Source organism: Acomys russatus, chromosome X, assembly GCF_903995435.1.
Source record: "Acomys russatus chromosome X, mAcoRus1.1, whole genome shotgun sequence".
NCBI lineage: Eukaryota > Metazoa > Chordata > Mammalia > Rodentia > Muridae > Acomys > Acomys russatus.
The window spans coordinates 122488005-122503798 of NC_067169.1; the positions used below are offsets into that span (position 1 = coordinate 122488005).

Consider the following 15794-nt stretch of genomic DNA (forward strand, 5'->3'; position numbering starts at 1 on the left):
GATGGGGAGGCACAGCCACTACCATCAGAGAATTCTCCAGAGGCCTCCCCAGTCTTCCTCACGTTCACGCCAGTGAGGACTTCCTTACGGAAGTGTGGCGAACACCGCTCTTAAATGCTGAACAACAGCACAGGTGAGAGAGAATTTCACTTCCTATTGCACTGAACTGCCGATCCACTGCTGGGGTCAATGCTTTGAGGGTTCCAAGCTCACTGCACCCAGCATGTGCAGGCCACACCCAACCTCCCTAACTGCTACACGGATTCAGCTGCGCAGTGCCCAGACACCTTATTTCGTCATTAAGAAACACGGCTGACTTCAGTTACCACGATTTGAGGGTATCACACAAAAGGAAGTCTATTCTATAGAAAAACCAAGACGAATACACTTTCCAACAGAGCCAGTGGGCCTCATGGCTGGTCCTCGACCTCTTGCCATCCTCCTTAACTAAGCAACCGTCAACGGGCCTGGGATCAAAGCACCAAGAAGCCACAACCTTACCTTTGCTCACACTGGAGTTTTAGAACATCCTCCACCTTCTGCTCCATGGCTTGGAAAGACGCGGTGAGGATGGTTCTGAATCCTTCTCTGTTTCCATGAAGAAAGTTCTGAATGGGCCCTGTATTGAAATGCAATCTCGTAAGCATTCCCATAAAGCTACCTCGGTGGTGCTGGAGAGAAGCTTGTCATCAATACATGGAAATGCTACTCAATGGAAAGACTGTCAGCCTCCTCCCTTTCAGCCAGGGATTCCAGTGGCTGATGACCTTAATGTGAAATGGGACAGTTGCACTTTAGTGTCTGTGTATTCCATAGAAAACAGCATGGAGGGGACTTAGCAAAAAGTGTATCAAGTCACCGTGTAGCTTCGTTAACCGAGACCCCGTCTACAAAGTGTAACCTTAACCAACATACTAGGCACACTTCAGCTCAAGGACACGTTCACAGGGACTCTTGGGCCACTTTACGCAAAAACACAAAAGCAGTCCATTATCAGAAATCTCCAAAGGCTCACAGATGAGTAATTAATGGCAGCACCGTTATTATTGTAGCCATCGTGGCTTGTAGACAGACCGGATGACGTAGAGATCGTGGATCATTTAAAGGGGGAGAAACCCCACACTGATCTGTGGGAAGGTCTGCGGTGACTGGGGATGGAACCTGGAGTCTTGAGCACAGTAGGCAGGAGCTCTCCCACCCAGCCCCACCCCTAACCAGAGTCCTGAAGAGTGTCTACATGGAACTTTCCCTCAGAAAATTCTGGAGCTCTCCCAGCCTGTCCTTAGTTTGCAATTCCTTTGACAGTTCACGTGACTAACGTCTGAGCGCCATTTAAGGCAGGACTCAGTCTGATCATGCAGTGGTCGCAGGCTACCAGTGCTGACTTCAGCTTTCCACTGTGTGTGCTATTTGTTGCACATGAAACAGTGGGCAGCCACTTAAGAGGTCTTGGCACTCACAACACGCCTCCCCCAACACGCACGCAAAATAACTGGTCTAGAGTACAAATCAGTGAAGCAAAAATGTGGTATTAAAAACAGATGTGTCCCTCGGGTGAATAAACCCCTGGAAGACACATCAGCTCATCCGAGGTGTAAATATCTCACAGCGAGGCAGTAAGAGTCTTTACACCACAGGCACCATGTTCTTCCAACCGAAAACGAACGTGAAGTAGAGAGCTGGCAATGTGATGAACACAACTTTGACACTGCGTGTGTGAGAACAAGGCACCCAACACACGTCTCTTGTCTGCCACGTAATAACTTGCTTGCCTTTCACTTCTTTGTGTCAAACCGTTTCCTCAAATTCCTAGTGTCCCTCTCCTAGAACATACCTTCAAATTCTTCAAATAAATCCTGTATTTCCTTCCTGCCAAAAAAAAATAATATTAAATTTTTACTTCAGTCTGTACAGAAGGCTACTTTTGTTGTGTGAGGGGAGGAAGTGGAGTGGGCCACGAGGCCTACACTCAGTTCACAGTTCAAGAGTGGACACTGACTTTTCTAGATTTCTTTGCGTGCAAGGGAAGGGCATGTGCGCACGTGTGATGCAGTCAGAGATAGAAGTGGGGTGTCCTCCTCTACCCGTCTCCACCTTACCCCTGTCAGACAAGGTCTCTGACAGGACTTGCCGCCTGCTGTGGGCGTGGGATTATCATTTTCTACCACACTGAACATCTGACCAGCTGACTGCAGGGTGAGTGTTTTGGGGCCTCTGAGCTCCACGGGCCCAGGACGTTCATGGCCTGCACACATCTCACTTACAGCTGCGTCTCTTTCTTTCTTTCCTCACGTCTCAGTTTATCCTGTTGGGCTGCCTGGCGGTGAGGAAGCACCTGCAACCCTCCTGCCTCTGCCATCCCCACGCCCTGGGCCTGAAAGGTGTGCACTGGTCCTGCGGATATGAACTCAGGGTCTGGTTTCTGTACACCCAGCACTCTTCCACTGCGCCATCTCTCCAGCCTGACTCTTCTAAATGTATTTTATGAATGGCTTAGGTTTTGTTTATTTTTTTGTTTTTGTTTTTGTTTTTCTTTTTGAAGTATCACCTGGCCTGCTGTCCTTCTGTTCCCGAGGAAAGAAAGTCCTCCCTATTGACATCAAGGACTTCTTCCTTGGCTGAATAAAGACAAAGGGGAAGATATTGTCAGACAAAGTGTGCCGTTCTAATCATCCCCCACAGAAAACAGCTTCACGAAGTGGTCTCTAGAACCCATAGCCACCAACAGCTACTGCCAGTTTTTAAAGAAATCATGCACACAATCAATCACCACACTCACATAGATGTACTCACTCATACACACACACACACACACACACACACACACACACACACACACACACACACACACACACACACACACTGCACTCCTCTAAATAGCCCTGACCCTGGGAGCAGCTTGTGCAGGCACCTCTACACACCTTCCAGACAGTCCCTGGGACCCATGTGCTCCCAGAGAGGCATGTTGACTAGAAAGAGCTGCCTCCTGAGCCTTGCAGGGTTCCTGTGGAGTGGGGATGTCAGGTAGGGGAACCTAAATCCACAAACAAGCTTAAGAAACCTTATCAGCATCTGGAAGCTCCTGCTTTTCCAACAAATGTCCATGTAACACATCCACTCAGTGTTCTACCTTCAGAGAGATTTTAGGATGTCCCCTGTGGTGGACGCAGCCCTACAGGAGCCTATCTGTTTCTGTGTTGTTTCGTTACCTGGGGCCACTGCATCTGGGTTCTGGGTGTCATCTGATGGCAGATTTGGATTCTGCCTTGAGCCCATGCCGGCGCCGTCAGTGTCCATCCTGGCCAGGATCTTCTTGGGGTAGAAAGGATGCCTGGAACTTCAGACCCTGGGAGGGATTACAGGATAGCAATGGGAACAGGGACCAGGACTCCACAGGGTGTGGGCAGCAGTCTTGGCACTGTACAGGAGCAGTGAGAGGGCAAGAGGATGTCAGCAGTGTCCTGGCCTGCTGTCCCATTTCCCTGTCTGAACCCGGAGCTCCCCAATCCACCTACCACCCAAGGTCAGTACCCTCTGCTGCTTTCCCAACCCTCGGATGGGGAAATCCTGGGCCATGCCCCATAAAATGAGGCACCTAATGCCGGAGTCTCACTGGGGCTTACTCAGTCAGCAGGGCCACATCCCCCAGCCCATAAGCTGTCCCACTTACCCTTCCCAACCCCTGCAGCCCTCATGACCTGTCCCTGGCCTCTGGCCTTGCCTTCCGGGGCCTCGTCCAGCCCCATTTGGAAGTGAAGACCCTGGTGTCACCTCGCGGGTTTGCGTTGGGCATGCCTCTTTGCGATGCCGCTTCCCTAACTCCTGAGGTGATCTAAGGCTCCTCTCTGATCCCTGTCCCAACTGGCCAGCAATAGAACTGAGTTCCCCAGTAGCCAATCAACCCCTGCCTCCCCACCCCCCAGGCCAGGATACCCTCCTGCCCCAGGAGCCTCCTTCTTCTCAGAGGATGGTCAGCCATACCAATCTAGGCCCCACCTTCCAGTGCCCCTCTCTCTCTCTAAAAGCCTGGAAAGGCAGAGACTCCCAGGATGAAGTGGCCTGAACTGGCACCTGTGGGGTTTGGATGTAGAAGCCGCTGGTTGGTGATGGGGCCCATCCATGCCCCATCCCAGTCACAGGGGGGAGGGGGGTCCCGAGGGGGGATTTCTGCTGAGGCAAGGCCCATGGCTGCACATAAGCAGGGCCCAGGTGTCCGCTGAGGACTCCAGCCAGATGCAAGGAGCATAGGTGGAAGGCCATCCATTCCTCTTCTACACGCCACGCTCACACTCAGCTCTTCAATCCTGCCACCCTCTGGACCCCTTTTCCCCCACTGCCCACGGTGGTCACTACCAAGTGGAAGAGAGTCTTCCAAACGTCACAACACAGATAAACCTGGACCCTTTCGCCTCAACATCCCACTCTCATCCACAAAGGGCTGTGGATCCTGCCTCACCCTGCTTTCTCACCACCAGGGGCTCTAGACTCAAGCTGCTGATACCCTGTCACTCACCCAGGTGACCACACTTCCAAGGCACTTGCTCTGAGAGGCCCCACCTCCAGGACTGGATCTCTCATTAGCAAGGACACCACTATGCTGGCATGCCTGAGGCTGCCTAAAGACACTCCCAAAGGGGTGAGGCCTGTCCATCAGCCACCCACTCCCAACTTGAGCCATGCTGGCTGTGCGTGTGCTTGTGCCAAGTGCCCAGAGATCCTCTTCCCCTTGAGACTAGCCAAGTATGTCAGGGTCCTGCCTATGGACCCATCACAGGGAGACGCAGGCGTCTAGTCAGGACCCCACGGCTTCAAAACACACGCGCCGGCATGCGCACCTGTCCAGAAAAGGACATATGCACAAGGACGTACGGACACGCACACGGAAACACACACGGACACACACGCACACCCACACACCAAAACAAAACAACCCCAGAGGGTGCTACAGATGTGCAAAGCCCCCACTCCCTCTCCCAACCCACTGACAGCCCCACCCACTCTACTAGGGCCCTGCTGCCCTCATCTCCCCCTTTTAAAAATACTCTTGGCCCTGGTGCTTCGCCCATCTCGGAATCAAGCAAAGCTCGCGAAGTCACCTCAGGGGCTCTCCTGGACCCTCTCACTTGGTGATCCCACAGTCCTGCCACAAGGCCTTTAGTGTTTCCTGATGCCTCTCACCTACTTCTGGAGACGCACCCCAGGAAGTCCAGCAGAAGCACTCACCCACCTAGGCCCCTCTGCTCCCCCAGAGAGCCGCCCTCCCCTCAGAGGCCAATCCTGCCTAGTTTTGGCTGGCATTCCAATACAATGCTCTCTGATTGGTGAGTCACATTCGCGCATGCGCACTGGATACCAGCGCCCTGTGCCTGCATGATGAGCCCCAGCCTGCCTCCTCCTGAGGTCACATTTGCTTTCCTGTCAGCTGATGGCCCATGGCTTCATTTCGCTGGGCCAGCCATAGGCACAGCCGGTTATGCCCAACTTCTTATGTGTGTATCTCTGAGTGGCTGGAACAGGAAGAAGCACGAATGTGTGCCAGGGGCCCTGGGGCGTGGGCGGTGGGGTTGTCCCACGTGGAGTCCAACGGGTCACACGTGCGAGGCTGCTATAACATGCGCGCGCGCAAAGAGAGCTCGGCAGAGACTGGAGCAATAGGCACACCTGTAGGTCCCTCCAGCACACTTGGGCACAGCCTTTGCGCATTAAGGGAAGGGTCCACTGTTCTTTTCTCTCCATGCGGTGCTCCTGGGGCGGGCTGGCCCCGAGGCTCTGTCTTGGAGGTCTTGTCGAAGAGCTCTTTCTCGCGGTAGTGCACGGGCGGGCCACGCAGGTACTTCTCTTCTGCCTCCTTGTAGCTGAGCTCCTCCAGGGCAGCGATGGAGCAGATGATTGCTTCTGGAAGAAGAACCTCTATGGTAAAGCGCACTATGTCGCCTCTTGTCAGGGAGAGCAGGGCCTCATCTGCCTCCTTGGCTATTTCTTGCAAATGCCTGGCCACGAGATGCAACTGGTCGTCATCCTCCAGGTTGGTCTCAATGCAGAAGACTTCGCTCTTTGATGTGCAGAGGTCGTCCAGCCGCTTGGACTGTTTCCTGCCCTTCACGATGTCCAGCAGGTGCTGGGCGGCCCCCTTCCCCTTGACAATGAAGTCTACGATCATCTTGTTGGCTCTGTCCCAGGCAGCCCTGGTGCAGTCAGGCAGGAGTTTCCTGCAGGGCCCCTTCCCAGCCAGGGTCATCTCCTCCTCCCAGTCTTCCAAGTCGGCATAGCTCACCTTGGGGAAGTCAATGTGCAGGTCGCCCTCTTGGATGGCCCTCCTTAGAGGGGAGCTGGCTGGGGAGGTGTAGTAGTCCATAAAGGAGCCCAGGGAGGAGCCACAGGCCAGGCCCTCTCTGTAGTGGTCGATCACTGAGAAGCACCAGCTGATGCCCGGGCCGTACACTCTGCTGGCTCTCCTCAAGAGCGATCTCTTCTCCCCACAGTCCAGAGGCTTCAGCTTGCAGAGAGGGACGCGGACACCCCTGCGCTCAAGCTGCATGCTGCCCTCGATCAACAGCACCCTCGCCATCTTGTCGTGTTGGCTGACGCTCTTGACCACCGCTGGCCAGAAAGGAAGGTCCTGACATTTGAACCAGAACAGCATTCCTCCTTCAATGGTATTCGGACCCCGGGCAGAAGAAGCCACCTTGGTGGCTTGGCTGTCTTCTTGAATCACAGCCCCTCTCCTCTGGAACCTGGTGCTGGCCGCCTTTGAGTGCACCTGAGTTTCCAGTTCCGGGACCCTGCACAGGGGACACAGCACATGGATCTTCCTTTTTGTGCTGGCAAGGCGGAGCGACCTCCACAGCCTCGGGTTAGGAGGCAAGCAGGCTGCTGATGCCCCCATTTGCATCTGGCTTCAGGGTCCCTGGGCAGGGATCCTTTTTGTTCTCTGGGAGGGCAGTCTTCTTCCTCTGGCCTCCAATAGCCTGGATCTCTAGGCCTGCACAGGGTGCTCTTGCTTGTGGCTTCGGGGCTTTGGGCAAGATGGAGATGCGCCTCCTCCTCCTCTTCCTCCTCCTCCTTGGTGGCCCAGGGGCAGCCTGCTGCTCATTTTTAGCCTGGGTGCCCTCTGTGGAGGCTGGGGCACTCCGAGGCCTGTGCTTGAATGTGCTCAGCTTTCTCTTGCCTGGATTACCAGCAGCCTTTCCTGCAGGTGCTGGGGACCTTGGCCACACTCTGCTGCCTCTTAGCACACTCCCTTGCCATTCAAAATGAGGGGTCCCAACAGCACTGTGGGCCTGGGCTTTCCCCCCTCGCCCCTAAGGCATGTTCTGTGAGCTCCTCACCACAGAACCCCAGGGGCGGCCCTGCTGCTTCCCAGGACTCCTCTGGGAGAGCCCTTGTCCTCTCTGACTGCATGCTTCAAAGCGAAGGCTCTGGCATGGGCTGGAGCTGGCCTGCTCTTTGGGAAACTTTGGAGCCTCCATGCTGGTTCTTTGACCTTGTGCCCTCCTTCCTGGAAACAAGTGCCTTTCCTTGCCCAGAACATCCAGTGCCACCTTGAGAGTTCCCTTGTATTCCCTGGTCTGCCCTGGCGAGCCCCTGCCCTGTGACCCCTTCCCTGCCAAGGAGGCCACGGCTAAGATTTTGGACTTGGTTAGGGGCTTCGCCTCGGTGCTCCTCACTCTCGTCTTCTCACCCACTGACAGGATTTGTACCTCCAGGAAAGGTGCCCATTTCCTCTTACTATGGGCTGAGGTCCTGGGTCTAGACAAGACCCTTGCAGGCCACAGCTGGCCTTTCCATTTGCAGGGCACATACTCTGCAGAGTCCATGGTGACTGGACTCTGGAGCTGTGCTGATCACGAACCACAGGGCTGCGGTGGGCTCCTTGACTGCCTGCGGGTCCTCTCTGGCCTGGCTGCCCTGCCTGAGGTGCTGGCCTCCCTCCAGAGTCTGGTAGAGAAGCTTGAAGTGATTTCTTCGCTCAGGGTGATGTGGTGGGCATGGGCATACCCTGGAGGGTGGGAGAGGGAAACAGAGCTGCATGAGGAAGGAAATAGCCTTTAGTGGACACGGGAGCATCAGCGCAGTGAGGTGAGGTGAGGAAAATCGAGGGAGCTCACAGAAGTCTGTTCTCCAGGTGCAGAAGATATGGAAGGTTCCCAAGAGGGTGTGTCACATACTCATAACCATTTTGTTTCCTACCCTGAGGCTGGGGTGGTGCACTTCTTCCTAGAGAGGTGGGTGTCTTTACAAGGCTTGTGTATTTTCTTGCCCACCCAGTCAGTACCTTGGGGATCCCTGGGCTGCCCTTGCAGGGGTGGGGTTCGGAGTGGGGAAGCCTCATTGGATTCTTTCCTAAGGAGATAGTCCTGCTCTGCCACAGTCCCCATGCCCCACCAGGAAACCTGTGGACACCTAGTGCACGTGCCTTCCATACTTGTGGGATTCCTGGTTGAGCAGCAAGGAGGTGGAGAAATCTTCGTGGTGATTTGCATAACATGGTGAGCAGGGAGGGATGGCTGCTATCATAGCTCCTGGCCTCCCCACCCCCACCTGCTCCAATCTTTTGGTTCAGATCTGTGGTTCCCAACTCCATCCTGCACCTCAGTATTGGATCGAGTGTCCACGGGGCACACTTGGGGAGATCCCCCAAGAGAAAGCACTCCATTGTGGAGAAATGGGCAGACTTGGCAGTGTCAGATGGAGTGAGTGTCTCTGTTGGAGCTGTGCACTCTCCTGCTGCAAATGTCTAGCCTGCAATAGACCCTGCACACCATTATCTGCCTGTGACGGGCGGCACAGTTCCTCCAACTGTTCCCAGACCAGAGAACTCTCCTGCCCACAACCCCTGTGCCCTAATTTTAATCCATAACTTCTTAGACAGGTAGAAAATCACAACAGCTACTTGACGACCCGAGTGGTGACTTGCCTGTCCATCCCTAGGTCCAGTACTAATCAATGTCATCGGTAGAGTAGCAATCCTGTTCATGTTCCTCCGTACTGTGCCTCTCAGCATAGTTACTTCCCCTCGGATTTCTCGGTAGAATCTCATACCTTTCTTCGCCCTCCCTTCTGTGTGTGTGCGTGCGCCTGCGTGTCTGTGTGTGTGTGTGTGTGTGAATGTGTGTGCATTGCACATTTCTGTTTGCATGTGTGTGAGAGTGTGAGCGGGGAGGCAAGTTTGCATTTGTGTGTGCGTGCGTGCATGCATGCGTATGCGAGTTTTGGGGTGGTGGCCCACACTTGCACATGTGAGGGCAGTGAACACAGGCAACAAAGGTCTTCAGGAACTTTCTGCAGGTCCTATGTGAGCCCCCAGTTTATGGAAGCACACGTGACAGCTCCAAGTCAAGCATTTTTGCTCATGGGGACGGAGAGTGAAAAGGTGGGGGCCAGGGTTGGGTATGGAGGGTATGGCAGTGGGGGCAGTGGCGGGAGGGGTAGGAGGTTCACCAGATGGAACAGCTTTGCCCAGGTCCACAGAGAGCAGACATGATTTACCCTAAGGTAGAATGCTTTCCAGGAGTGAGGGATGCCTGAGAAGCCCCTCCAGAGGCCCCGCAGGAGAAAGAGGGTCTCTGGGATTGTGGTGAGCTATGTATGTCCCTGTAAGTGAGTGACTAGGTATTGGCACCCAGGATAGTCCCCGAGGCCAAGGTCAGGAGCCTGAATTCCACCTCAGAGTGGAGGAGGCCAGCAAGGGTGGTGTGGGAAAGCTTTGATACAATGCAGGGAGTGAGCAGAGTGGGCAGGAAAGCCTGTGTGCTCGCAGAAGGGCTAAGGCTCTGCCACAGGGCCCTTGCTGACGACCTTGCGCACAGAGACACTCATCCAGGTCCACACTTCCACAGTTGGCTCTTCATAAAACACATCTGTGCCTGTTTGGGGCCCTTCCAGGCCACGAGAGCACAATTTCCTGTTCAGGTAGGCATGATTCCAGGTAGATCTAACCAAGGAAAAGGAGTGAGTGGATGGGTACACGCATATGCATGTGCTTTTCCACAGAAGCCTGATATTTTCCAAAGTGAGGACTGACTAGCCATGACCACCCTCGCGAGGGGAAGCAGGGTTCTGGGCAACCTTGGTGAGGTGTGTTCCTCCAGGTGAGTGACCAGGTATTAGGATTCAGGATATGTTCCTGAGGTGACAGGGCACAGGATACTTTCCTCAGGTGACAGGACCCAGGACACTCTCCTCAGGTCACATCTGGCGCCAGAATGCCACGCACCGATCTTGGGCAGATCTTGGTGGGCCCAGGACTTTCTTTCCAACCCCACAGCCTCTGTGTGCATGGTGAGAAGGTGGTCACTGAGAGCCAGCAGGACTCACGTGACAGTTATGTCTCTCAGACGATGTTTTTGAAGGGTAAATTGTCATTTGGCCTTCAGGGGCTACCTTTAACTGAACACTGAGGTAGCTGCTGTGAGTAGGGGAATGCCGTAGCTGTGGGCAAGGTGGTGGGGAGAGTTCCCTTCTTCCTGCACCGCTGAGGAGTGGGTGTCAGTAGAGAGAAAGGGCCAGCAGGTAAAGCTCTGCTCCTTAACTTACTGCACAGGTGGCACTCTGCATTTCAACAGCTGGATTTCCAGTTGTGAATTGAGTCATTTTTCCCGCCTTGGCTTTCCAAAGATGCTCTCTTCCAGGAACCTCTGCCAGAGGAGGGCATGGAAAATCAGGACACAGGCTGCTCAAAGGTGCTTTAAATTAGCTGTTGTTAACACATGTGTTTATACCTGGACTTTAGTGCTCTCTTTTATTTATTTATTTTCATTTTATTTTATTTTATTTTCAAGTCAGGGTCTCTCTGTGTACTAGCCTTGGCTGTCCTGGACTCGCTTTGCAGACCAGGCTGGCCTTGAACTCACCGTGATCCTCCTGCCTCTGCCTCCTGAGTCCTGGGATTAAAGGCATGAGCTCCCACTACTAGGCTTAGTGCTCTTCTTAAAAACTCTACTTTCTTTGGGGTGTTTAGGCCTCAACTTCCCTTCCAACATCCCACCCCTATGTGTTCAGGGACTACAAGAGTAAGTTGGCCACCAGATTCCTTTTGTTAAAAAAAGAAAAAAGGAAACCCAAGGCCCCAAAGCAGGTCCGGGTGGGGTGCGGATGGGGTGAGGGTGGGGAGACAAGAAGACCACATGACCTCCACGGCTTCCTTCATTCCTCACACAGGAAGCAACATGACTGCTCCTCCTTAGCGGAGGTCCACGCATCCAGTCTGATGCTAATTGGGAAAGTGAAACAAGAATGGAGAGCCAGTGCAGCAAGTGGGAGGGAATGCACGACTAGCCATGGTGGATTCTTGAAACACTTCAGGCATCCCAGGCCGCTCACCTGCCATGAACGCTTTTCTAAGAAGAAGCACCAAAAGGTGCTCTGTGTAAAGGAGGCTACAGGAGGAAGCAGACACAGAGCCATTAAGTCTGTTTGTAAGGAGAGAAATGGCTGACGCTGTCACAGGACGCATGGAGGCCTGGTGGCCCAGACATGCTTGCCCTTGTGCCTCCAGGGCCCACCATGCACGTGCGCAAATGACCAGTCTGGCTCAAAGGCTTGCTCCTGCTTTGGTGTCAGGGTTTCCTGGAAACTGTGCCATCAAGCCGTTTTCAGCTGGGGAGAGGAAAATGTATGTCTCTGGTGGGCCACAGCTGCATCAGTCTGTTGGGAGTACCCTGCTGTCTGAGATTGCAGTCCTCCCAGTCAGGATAGGCACTCTGAGCTTGGTGTTAGGTGCAGGCCTCCCTCTCCACAGCAGGGCCTCCTGCTCTCTGCCTCACCACACCTGGAGAGTGTCTTTACACATAGCTGCCCCTGACCACATTTCGTGTATGGCCCTTGACACAGCTCCCTGCCAGCTCTCCTGTCCCCTAGCTTGTAGGATAATTAGGTATGGTGTTCCCCATTATAAAACAGGAGCATGCAGACAAATGCAAATAAGCATCCTTAAAGTGCCTAATTTCAACCAATCATGGACACCTATGCTGGAAGTGCTAACACCCCACCCCTCCCCTCAATCAATTCCCCATGGACTGAATAGCCTTTCTTAACCCTGAATAAAGTTGAACTAGCCTCCTGAAGCAGTTGTCAGAGTGGTCATTCTCCATCGGGCTCATGGTCTCAAGAGCTCTGGGCCTTGCATTCTGTTTCCCACCACCTGCCCCCCCCCCCCGGCCTTCACGTGCTGATAGCCACCCCCCACCCCTGGCCCTCACAGGCTGATGGCTAAGAGATCCCCCAGCAAGGAGGAGAACTCCATCATGCAATAGTCGCTTTAGGGCACTGGCCCTTGACATCCCGTTCAGTAGCCTTCTATTAGATGGGAGAGCAGGGGCCAGCAAGCAGCAGGTCCAAGTACAGAAGCATGCATGTGGCAGCAGAGGGCGGTTGCTGGGTTTAAAGGCAGTTTTACCCCACCTCTTCAGTGGCATCTGTTGCATTGGGGGTGAGCTCAGTCCACAGGAACTACCTGAACCCTGGCAACTGCATTGTTTTTAACGTGGGGCTAGTTTAGGGAGTCTCCACCACAGCTTCACCAGTGTGCTGGTTTGTAGGAGATGTGCCCCATACTCTCTGGCATTTGAATGCTGGGTCCACCCGTTCCTGTTCCTGGATGTTAGAACGCCCCGGCTGCTGTGGAAAACAAGAAGTTCCCCAAGACCTGCCATTGCCACTCTGGAGATAGGTTCCATCGCATCTATCTCTCCGGGCTGGGGCAGGCAGGGGGTCAGCCTGGACTGCCTGGTTTGGGGAAACTGTCCCAGGAAGAGGAGATCATAAGTTTCTCAGGAACGTCTAATCTGCATGCCACCGCCCCCCGCCCCCCTACAGCGGCATAGGTGTCCTCTGACACAAGAAACCTCTCACCCATTCCCAGAAGAAATCTGACCAGCTGCACCCTCATGCTGGGCTGACTGGTGCTGTCAGGGTTCTCTGGTCAGGTTAGACTTTGCTCTATTTCCTGGCCCCTTTTTCTTTACTTTGCACCATGAAATCAAACTGTGGCTGTTTGGGGAGGCTTAGGAGATTAGTCCATCTGGAGGAAGGAGGTCCTGAGGCCTGAAAGGACTCACTGCATGTGGAGCTTTTTCTCTTGACTTCCTGTCTCCAGTTTGAGAGGGGAGCCCTCCGGTCCAGCTTCCAGCTGCAGTTGCCATGTCTGTCACCCTCTTTCCCTGCCACTGTGGACGCTACCCCCCTGGGACGTGAAGCCCCAAGTGAACACTTTCTTCTCTACTGCTGCCTTGGTTACAGCACTGTATTGCAGCAACGTACACACCTTAACTAAGGCCGCCTGGTACAAGACCTGAATCGAATGGTCTCCCCCCAGGAATGGCGGTGATTTCACCAGGTGCAACTGTATACTCGGGAAGGTGGACTTTAAATGGATGTGAACTTTGTCCCTCTAAAAGTAGAAATTTCTGAGGGTTCCCTGTTGCGTAAGGGTAGTAAAGGTGTGTGAGTGAATAATCAGGGACTCTGTGGCGAGGTTCCAGCGGTGGCAAGTCACAGGTGGTCTTTATCCACAGGCCCTGGGGAAGAGAGAGTGCATTGCGAGGCTTGCCTGTAGAACTTAGGTCATGCACGCAAGCAAGCATGGATGGGCCACTGCACTCGTTTGGCCGTGCGGGGCCTGCCTCGCATGTGACCATTCCCTTCCAGCAAAAACAACAAGTGCGTTGGGGTCTGGGGTCCAGAACACCAACCTTGAAATGGCTGGGCCTAAACTAACTAGCTGTGACTGCTCTCTGAAGGGAAAGAAGCCCCCAATGGTGTGGTGGGTTAGGGTCCCCTAGGTGAGCAAGTGAGTGAAAAGGGCATCTCCTGGGTAGGGGAGTCAAGAAGAGTAATGCTTGGACCACAGCCCTTGGGGGATGATGGCAGGGATCCCAAGACAACGGGCCCGAGGGGGCCTGCGACAGGAGAATGTGCCTGTCTGGCTTTAGCTGCAGACTGGACTGGGTGCCCTGGAGTGTCGGTCAGAGAAGAGGTTGGAGGAACAAGTGGCCTGGGGTGTCCCAGCCTGACAGTGTGGTAGCGTCAGGGGCTCGTGGTGTCCACCGTCTTCCCCAACATCTGAGTACTGTTAAGGACCAGCCCGAACGCCTGAGACCTCCAAGACAGAGCCTCGGGGCCAGCCCGCCCCAGGAGCACCACGTGGAGAGAAAAGAACAGTGGACCCTTCCCTTAATGCGCAAAGGCTGTGCCCAAGTGTGCTGGAGGGAGCTACAGGTGTGCCTATTGCTCCAGTCTCTGCCGAGCTCTCTTTGCGCGCGCGCATGTTATAGCAGCCTCGCACGTGTGACCCGTTGGACTCCACGTGGGACAACCCCACCGCCCACGCCCCAGGGCCCCTGGCACACATTCGTGCTTCTTCCTGTTCCAGCCACTCAGAGATACACACATAAGAAGTTGGGCATAACCGGCTGTGCCTATGGCTGGCCCAGCGAAATGAAGCCATGGGCCATCAGCTGACAGGAAAGCAAGTGTGACCTCAGGAGGAGGCAGGCTGGGGCCCATGATGCAGGCACAGGGTGCTGGTATCTAGTGCGCATGCGCCAACTTTACTCAGCCAATCAGAGAGCGTTGTATTGGAATGCAGGCCTAAACTAGGCAGGATTGGCCTCTGAGGGGAGGGCTGCTCTCTGGGGGAGCAGAGGGGCCTAGGTGGGTGAATGCTTCTGCTGGACTTCCTGGGGTGCGTCTCCAGAAGTGGGTGAGAGGCATCAGGAAACACTAAAGGCCTTGTGGCAGGACTGTGGGATCACCAAGTGAGAGGGTCCAGGAGAGTCCCTGAGGTGACTTCGCGAGCTTTGCTTGATTCCGAGATGGGCGAAGCACCAGGGCCAAGAGTATTTTTAAAAGGGGGAGATGAGGGCAGCAGGGCCCTAGTAGAGTGGGTGGGGCTGTCAGTGGGTTGGGGGAGGGAGTGGGGGCTTTACACATCTGTACCACCCTCTGGGGTTGTTTTGTTTTTGTTTTTGTTGTTTGATTGGTTGTTTTGGTTTTTTTTTTTTTTTTTTTTTTTTTCGGCGTGTGGGTGTGCGTGTGTGTCCGTGTGTGTGTCCGTGTGCGTGTCCGTACGTCCGTGTGCATGTGTCCTTTTCTGGTGGTAGTGACCACCCTGGGCAGTGGGGGAAAAGGGGTCCAGAGGGTTGCAGGATTGAAGAGCTGAGTGTGAGCGTGGCGTGTAGAAGAGGAATGGATGGCCTTCCACCTATGCTCCTTGCATCTGGCTGGAGTCCTCAGCGGATACCTGGGCCCTGCTTATGTGCAGCCATGGGCCCTGCCTCAGCAGAAATCCCCCCTCGGGACCCCCCCCTCCCCCGTGTGACTGGGATGGGACATGGATGGGCCCCTTCACCAAACAGAGGCTTCTACATCCAAATCCCACAGGTGCCAGTTCAGGCCACTTCACCCTGGGAGTCTCTGCCTTTCCAGCCTTTCAGACAGAGAGGCGCACGGGGAGGTGGGGCCTAGATGGGTATGGCTGACCATCCTCTGAGAAGAAGGAGGCTCCTGGGGCAGGAGGGTATCCTGGCCTGGGGGGCGGGGCTGGCAGGAGTTGATTGGCTACTGGGGAACTCAGTTCTATTGCTGGCCAGTTGGGACAGGGATCAGAGAGGAGCCTTATCTCACCTCACGAGTTAGGGAAGCAGCATCACAAAGAGGCATGCCCAAGGAAATCCTGCGAGGTGACACCAGGGTCTTCACTTCCAAATGGGACTGGACTAGGCCCCAGAAGGCGAGGCCAGAGGCCAGGGACAGGTCATGAGGGCTGCAGGGGTTGGGAAGGGTAAGTGGGACAG

At 54.5% G+C, this 15794-nt stretch overlaps 1 protein-coding gene across 1 annotated transcript; it reads right to left on the reverse strand.

The window, feature by feature from the left end:
• Nucleotides 1-5605: 5605 nt before the first annotated feature.
• On the reverse strand, nucleotides 5606-7817 carry LOC127185521 (PWWP domain-containing DNA repair factor 3B-like). Its single transcript, XM_051141952.1, is given in 2 exon segments — nucleotides 5606-6883; nucleotides 6885-7817. Coding segments are annotated over 2 exon segments (2211 nt in total).
• Nucleotides 7818-15794: the final 7977 nt, after the last annotated feature.